General features: G+C 55.8%; 1 protein-coding gene across 1 annotated transcript; it reads right to left on the reverse strand.

Moving 5' to 3' along the window:
- Nucleotides 1-696: 696 nt before the first annotated feature.
- On the reverse strand, nt 697-4523 carry KCNJ9 (potassium inwardly rectifying channel subfamily J member 9). The gene is made up of 2 exons (XM_060142258.1): nt 3659-4523; nt 697-1028 (listed from the first exon to the last, which is right to left on the reverse strand). The coding sequence occupies exons 1-2, from the start codon at nt 4506-4508 to the stop codon at nt 697-699; spliced, it is 1182 nt and encodes a 393-aa protein (XP_059998241.1). The 5' UTR covers nt 4509-4523.
- Nucleotides 4524-7737: the final 3214 nt, after the last annotated feature.

A 7737-nucleotide genomic window follows, 5' to 3' on the forward strand; every position in this document is an offset into this window, starting at 1 on the left:
ACAAGGTCATTCACACCCTGCTGAGCCGCCCTGCAGCCTCTCGCCCTCCCTCTCAGCCTGTCACAGTGGCAGGGGTGGAGCTGGGAGGGCACCCTCCTCATCTCTGCCCGCCTCCGTCCAGCTTTCTCACCTCTGGGTCAGCTTGGGCTACTGTGTCCAGTGAGACAGGTGCGCCAGACTCAGGGAAGCTGGCTGAGGAGGTGAGTGGGGACTAAACTCCAGCCCACACTCTGCTCCCCAAGCCATGCACCCTAGTCTGGGGTAGTGTCAGTCTGGAGGAAAAAGGCGCCTTTTTAGAATTTGCACCAAGATGCTCTATGAGTCAGCGGCAGCCCTGAGCACACCACCTGTCTGTTGGTCTGTTGGCCCATTCACCTATCCACTGGCTGGCTGTCTCTCTCTGCTTCCACCTTCTCATCCAACCCGCATAGGTCCATCCTTCTGTCCATCCATCCACGCGTGAACAGAAGTGAAGGTCAAACACAGACAGGCTGGCGAGTTTACCCATTCCCCACGCTCCGTCCTCCTGAAATCAGGATCGCTCCCATCCATGTTGGATCCCAGACCTGAGATTCTGAGGAGGCTCCCCAGCTTAGTGCATTCCCAGGGACCTTGCCTGCGCCCTCCTCCACCTTCCATAACCAGCTCCCCAGGCACCTGTGTCTGGCCCTGCCACAGGGATCTGGAGGAAACTGGTCACACCTTGGACTCACTCTCCGGGGGCGGCAGGCAGCCGTTCTGCTCTTTGTCAGCCCCAGCCTCTTCGCCCGCCCCCTCCCCCAGCCCCTCCTCCTCCACCTTCTCATCCAGCCGGCTGGGGATGGACCAGTAGAGATGGGCGTCAAGGCGGGCTGCGGCCTCGGCCAGCTCCCGGGCGCTGCATGAGGGTGTGGGCACCTCAAAGGTCTCGTGGAAGCTGGCATAGTCCACCTCGTAGAAGCCATCCTCCAGGGTCAGCACTGACGTGAAGCGGTGACCCCACAGCACCTCATCCACCAGGTAGGAGCTCCGAGCTTGGCATGTCATTCCTGGGGGTAAGGGCATGGGTCAAGGGGGATCCCGGCCCCAGCCTTCCCTCCCCTGCCTCATTCCACAACCCTATTCCTAGAACCCTTCCCTGGAGCCCTCCTCAAGGACCCCCACCCACCCACTTTGGTCCAGCCCGCTTTCTCTTCCTTCCCAACTCTTGTACTTGTCCAGTTCCCCCTCCTCCTCTCCATTTGCCCCAACTCCTCTTAACCTCCAGCCCACATTCTCCCCTCCTCTCCACTGGAGATGCCAGTCAGAGAAGTTTAACCTTGAAGCTGACCTTGGGGATCATCTAGCCCAATTTTCCTCTCCATACAGGGCTCCCCACTGGAGCATTCCCAATAATGGGCAACTAGCTTGCTCTTGATTACATCTCAGGATTGAGAGCTCACCACCTCACAAGGAGCCCACTCCTTTGTGTGACGGCTCTAATATTTGGGTTGTTCTTTATACAGAGCTAAAATCTGCCACCCTTATTTTCACTCTCCTGCTATATGACACCCCTTCAAGTATCTGAAAGCAGGAGTCTCAGTTTTCATCATGTCTTCTCTCCTTCAGGCTGAACATCCTTGTCTCCCTCCACCATTCCTGATGTGACCTGGCTTCCAAAAATTTTACTTTCTTGACTGCAAACCAGAGTGGCCAAGGAGGATCCTTTAAGCACTCTGAGTGTGATAAATACTCCAACTGTGGCCTGATCCATGCATAACAGAGGGCTCGCCACCTCTCTCTTCTGGCCATGACGCTTTAGCTAACAGGGCCCAAGATTACATTACATAAACATTTTTGGAAGCTGTATCACATTGCCTGTGGCCAACTAAAACCCCCGATTCTTTTTTCACCAGAGCTCTTCCATGCTGTGCTTACATAAGTGATTTTTTAAAGCCTAAATGTAGAACTTTATATTTATTCGTTTTAAATGTCATCTTGTTGGATTTTGGCTCATTTTACTTGCTTTTCAGAAGCATTTTGGATACTGACTCTCTCACCCAAAATATTACCTCCTTTCCAGCTTTGTCTCTCTAGAAAAATCCAACAAGCTCCCCTCCCTATCTCCTCCACCCTCCCCTCCCCATATCTCCTCTACCTCACCCTCCCCTGTCCTCCTTGCTGTGGGCCTGTGTCCTGTTTTCTCTGTGGGGTGGGCACACCCACCGGGGCAAGTGATTTTCCTTCTACCCTGAGATCTCTCATGTTCCCCACAGCTCATGTGCACCTCCGAACAAGGGAGAACGGAAGAGTGAACATTAGCTAAGCAGAGACTGGCTCTCAACATTGAAAGCCCTGCCCTGAGCAAACTTGGGGACATTCCTTTGTTCCTTTGGTGAAGACTGGCGTAGGAAATGTCCGGTAGAGGAGGGGAAGAAGAGGCAAAAGGGACACTGGGGAGAGGGGCTGCAAGGAAGAAAGGGAAGGGCTGGAGGTACAAAGGGAGAAGAGGGTTGGGCAGGGACCTCTCAGGTACCAGCAAAAATGTGCCAGCCGGTGAGATGAGAGGAAAGGAAGTAGGGTGCATGGGGGAGGGGGAAGGAGTTAGGGGAGTATTGGGGTGGGGAGAAGGAGTGGGGAACACTGAGGCAGAGAGCGGTGAAGTAGAGGCTCAGCATGAAGGGCCAGGAAAAGGGTTTGATGACACCAGTCTGGGAGAAGCCAGCAGAGGGCAACACTGGCAACAGTGGCAGGAACTGCAGGGCCCCCTGCTGGGCCTTTGGTTATCCCACTTGCAGTTTTCTTCTCCACTTCTGGATCTCAAGTCCCAAAGGACTCATTTGCTGCCCCTGCACTGGTCTTATCCTACCTGCTCCCAAACCTTTCACTGTATAAGCCTGAGTTGGAGGTTCTGACATCACAGGTACATTGCTAGTTCCTTCTGGAAAGGGGCTTGAAATGTGCAGATCATCTATCCTTTGTCAGTGGAAACCGGATCTTCTGATGGATGGGAAAACTGAGGCAGAAGTGAGCCCAGCTATCAACCTCTCCCTAAGGTCCAGCCTAGGAATGACTCAGGCCATGGAAAACCTGCACCATCACATTCCAGGGGCCTGGACCCCTCAGTACTGAGAAAAACCCGGAACCTAACCCTTCCTTCCTACTCTGCACCCTAAATGCTGAAGCCGGACTGCCTGCGTCCAATCCAGACGTGGCCACTTATTTAGCCTATGACTGTGGACAACTTAACGTTTCACTGGGGCAATTTCCTCCCTGAAAAATGAGCACAGTAACAAGAAATTACCTTCATGGGGCTCCGATTAAATAAACCAGGAGGTGTAAAGTGCTTTGGAACCGTGCAGGGCACAGAGTAAGCACTGGGTGTTGTCTACTATCATTACTGTCTCCATTCCCAGTGACACAGACCTCTCAGCCCAGGGCCCCAGGCCAGGGCCACTTCGGAGGATTCCTCCCAGCTTTCTCTCGCCTCTCTGGGTGGGTGGGTGGGTGGGGGGTCACTCTTTTCATACACCCCTCCCAAACCATCTCATCTCAGCTCTCATCCTCCACCAGCCTCTCCATCCACCCCCCCCCACCCCGCTTCCTCCGCCCTGGCCCCTCTGGGTCCAATTCCCCGCCCACCCGCTCCCCTCCTCCCCCTGCACTTCCTCCTCTCCCTTCTCCTTCAGCCCGCCCGCACCCGTGGCTTCCACCATGCCCTCGAGGATGACGACGATCTCGAAGTCGTCCCTCTCGAGGGCGCGGCGCGACGCCTCCCAGAAGGGGCTGGCGGCGTCGATCTCGTGGCTGATGACGAGCGGTGAGACGAGGAAGAGGCGGTCGTCGCCCGTGTCAAAGCCCACGCTGAGGTCGGTCTGGTGCAGCGGGATGAACTCGCCCTCGAGCGTCTGGCGCGAGCGTATGAGCTTGGCGCGGATGGAAGCCTCGACTATGTGCGACGAGCGCAGGTCACCCACGCGGAACATGAGGCAGAGGCGCCCGTCGCGCAGCGACACCACGGCGTGCGAGGAGAAGACGAGCGTGGCGGCGCGCTTGTTGGGCTGCGAGATCTTGACGAACATGCAGCCCACCATGAAGGCGTTCACCATGGAGCCCAGGATGGCCTGCAGCAGCAGCAGCACGATGCCCTCGGGGCACTGGTCGGTGATGACGCGGTGCCCGTAGCCGATGGTGGTCTCCGTCTCGATGGAGAAGAGGAAGGCGGCCACGAAGCCGTTGAGGTTGTTGACGCACGGCGTCCACGCCGTGTCCTCCAGGTGCTCCAGGTCGCCGCGGCCGTAGGCGATCAGCCACCAGATGGCGCCGAAGAAGAGCCAGGTGAGCGCGTAGGCCAGCACGAAGAAGAGCAGGCTCAGGCGCCACTGCAGGTCCACGAGCGTGGTGAACAGGTCGGTCAGGTAGCGGTACGTCTCGCGCACGTTGCCCTGCTGCACGTTGCAGCGGCCGTCCTTCTCCACGTAGCGCTGGCGGCCGCGGCGCCGCGGCTGCTCCTCAGGCCCCGGAGAGAAGGCGGCGTTCTCCTGCGCCATGGCCGTGGCCGCGGCGGGGAGGTCACGGCCCGGGCGGCGGCGCGGGGCCTGGAGGGGCTGAGAGGTGGGCCAGATTAGCCGAGCCGCGGGAGAGGCCGAGACGTCCGGGCCTGCGCCCAGGGGCCGGGTGGCCCAGAGCGAGTCCCTTGCTGTGTCAGCCTCAGCTTTCCGCATCGGTAGAATGGGAACAATACACACAACCCTAGCCGTCCCCACCCCCATCTCACAACACCGTGAAGATCAAATGGGATAGTGTGTATGAACTGGATCGCACTCTGCACGACTGAGTTTTTTCAGGGAAACGGGGTACCAGAGGTCTTGGTCCCACTGCTCTAACTGGGCTGTGCAGCACCTCACAGCCACCCCCAGGCGAGAGGCCCAGGCAAGGAGGGAGTTTCCTGAAACGCTTAGACTGTGGGTTCCTTCGAGGCAGGTGCTTAATCTTCCTCTCCTGTGCAGAGCCCTCCCTGCCCGAAGGCCACCCCCGCCCCACTCCGCCCTGACTGATATCAGGCCGTCCCCTAATCCCTGTCTCCGCAATTCAACCTGCTGTCTAACCAGGCTCTTTGGAAGTTCACCTGGAGACTGACACAGAAAGTCTTTCCCATTCCTCCCTCCTTGGACCTCGCTTACTCTACCCCCTCCCACATCTTCTTCCTCTCAACAAGCTTACGAAGGAGAAATGGAAGTGGTGGAAAACGAGTGAAAAATCTCCAGTGGGCAAGGGTTGAACATTCCCACCTTGGGAAATTCCTACTGGAAATCCTCCCTGAGGACTGACCATGATCAATGCGGCTGTAGCGTCAGCCCCATTTCCCCTAGGTTATTTCCACAGTGGAGACAGCCTGCAAATGGGCAGGAGGACGGGAGAATATGAGATCAACACGGACAGCCGGGGTAAAGGAAGCACAAAGTTCAAGGTAGGCTTGCAGCCCTCTAGTATCCTATTCTTCATGAGCCATTAAATCAGATAAGTGATTTAAGCACACACCTTTACCTCCTTCCTCCCTTCAGTTCGCCCCTCCCTCCCCAGCCTCCCACCTCCCTTGACTATCCTTAAACGGCCCCCCTCCATCTGCCGCAAAGCTCACATTCCCAGGGAAGCCTACCTGATTTTGTTTTAAGTTCTTCCCCGTGAGGAGCTCTCTGAGCTGCAGGCTGCCCTGAGAGAGAGAGAGACCCAGAGCCCTTCCCTAGGCACCCAGGGGCCCCTAGGAGGTATGGCTCGTATGAGGAGAGGTTAAGAATTCAGGACTTTTCAACTTTCCCTTCTTCTTGGGAATCAGCCTCTTTCCCCACTCCAAGGAAACCTGGGCTGGCTCAGGTGGGGTGATGGAGGGGAAGAGTGTGACATAAGGACCACAGATGGCCTGGACGTTTGACCAGGTCCTGGGGAGAAACTGCCTGGGTATGGAACTCCAAACCCAGCACTCTCGAATTTAAATTCTGGAGTGAGGTGTTCTGCAGCCAGACCTTTGGAGGGTGTGTGTGTGTGTGTGTGTGTGTGTGTGTGTGTGTGTGTGTGTGTGTGTGTGTGGTGTGGTGGGGTAGAGGGCAGGAGGAAAAAACAAAATGAGATGGCTTGGAGCTTAGGGGCATCCCTTACATTTCCAGGAGGAATTAGGGGACACAGGATCCAGGAACCCCAATGCAATGGCAGATTAGGGTCTTCCCCTCCCCCAACCATGAGCTTGCTTTTTCTCTTCCTGCAGCCCACGATGTCCTCGATTGGCTTAGAGATCACAGGTCATTCAGAGAAGTACCTGGGCCCACTTATTCCAGCTTCTGCCAAGGTGGGCTTTCAGATGTTCTCTCAGGGTCTTAGGTAATCTGACCCCCAATCTGCCTGCTGAGGCAGATTTCTCTGCCCAGGTGTGGGGAAGAAACACCAGAGTCTGATGGCTCCCAGAACTCTCTCACCCGCCATTGCCCTGGGAATCTAGGTGAGCCTCACTTTGATTGTGTTTTATCTCCTGTCTTCGGGCTGCACTTTCTCAATGGGTAAGGAAAGGTGTGAAATTGTTGCCTCTATCTCAAGAGCAAAGACTCGATTTCTACACCTTCCCTCCAAAGAGTCCTGTTCCTCCAGCCTGTTCCTCCTTATTTCATGTGCATGCTGTCCCCCTTTCCAGAAGACCCCAGTGCTGCATTTTCCTGGATCTCCCTTTCTCTGGCTAGACAGTGCTGGCCAGCAAGGGGGCTTATTTTTTGGAAGGGGATCGGGCGAAAACTCCCTCAGGAACCAGCTCTTCCCAAACCCCCACTTGCCTTGGAAATAGGGGCCCAAACCCAAGTCCCCTGGAACTCAACTCACAGCGTGTGGAGAGGAGAGTAGCCGGCAGCAGAGACCCCTGGGGGTGTAGCGTCCATGCCCCTGACACCGCCTCCCCCCCTACCCCAGCCCCCTTGGAGGGTGGGAGCCGCAGGCACCGCTGTTTCTCCTAAATGTGGCGGCAGCTCTGACTAGGACTTGCTATCTGTGTCATCCGCACTTCCCAGGCTCCCCTGCTCCTCTCCTGTTTCCACAGCAACCAGTCTGGCGACAGCTCTAGAGCATCCCCCTCCCCTCCCCAGTCCTGGGTACCACTAGAGGCTGATCCATACGCCATAGCTATTTTTAGCCAAAGTTCCTCCTCCTGGACAACTCAGAGCTCGCCTCTTCACCCCCTGAGGAAAACAAAACAAAAAAGAAAAAAAGAAAAGCTAGCATGCTGACTCTTTCCTAAGAAGCTCCTTGCTCTGGGAAAATACAGGCCTTGATGTGTTTGGGAATAAGGCATTTGGTTTCCTAGGGATTCACCTCCAGCCGGGCTTCTGGGTGCATGTGCTGCTCTCCGGTCAGGCCTGCCATCACAGTCTCCGTTTTTGGAGAGGTCACCCTGATCCAGAAGAAGGTAGCTAGAGGGAAAAGAGGTCCACCCAAGGAAGGGAGGTAGGGTCAGAGGTTCTAATCTTTGTCACTGATTTGCGATGTGACCCACAGGAATCACTTCCCTTCCCTCAGCCACAGTCGCTCCATCTTTCACAAGACGTGGATATGTGCAAATAGCCCTTTCTGCCTACTTTACAGGGTGTGCAGATCGAATGAGGGAATGTAAATAGAAGGGCTTTGAGGAGTAGTTTCTTAACAGCAAAAGGTCTAGAAACAACCCAAACGTCCAACAGAGAGAAAAGGCTAGTTTAGGGCTTACTAACTCTTCATTCAACAAATTTTTGTGGAGCCCACGTG

Source organism: Lagenorhynchus albirostris, chromosome 2 (genome assembly GCF_949774975.1).
Source record: "Lagenorhynchus albirostris chromosome 2, mLagAlb1.1, whole genome shotgun sequence".
NCBI lineage: Eukaryota > Metazoa > Chordata > Mammalia > Artiodactyla > Delphinidae > Lagenorhynchus > Lagenorhynchus albirostris.

Bases quoted from the DNA above. Each gene is read 5' to 3' on its own strand.
- KCNJ9 (XM_060142258.1), bottom strand. From the start codon at position 4,508: ATGGCGCAGGAGAACGCCGCCTTCTCTCCGGGGCCTGAGGAGCAGCCG. The intron at 1,029-3,658 runs GTGCGGGCGGGC...CCTTACCCCCAG, and splicing joins GGGCATGGTGGAAGCCACGG to GAATGACATGCCAAGCTCGG.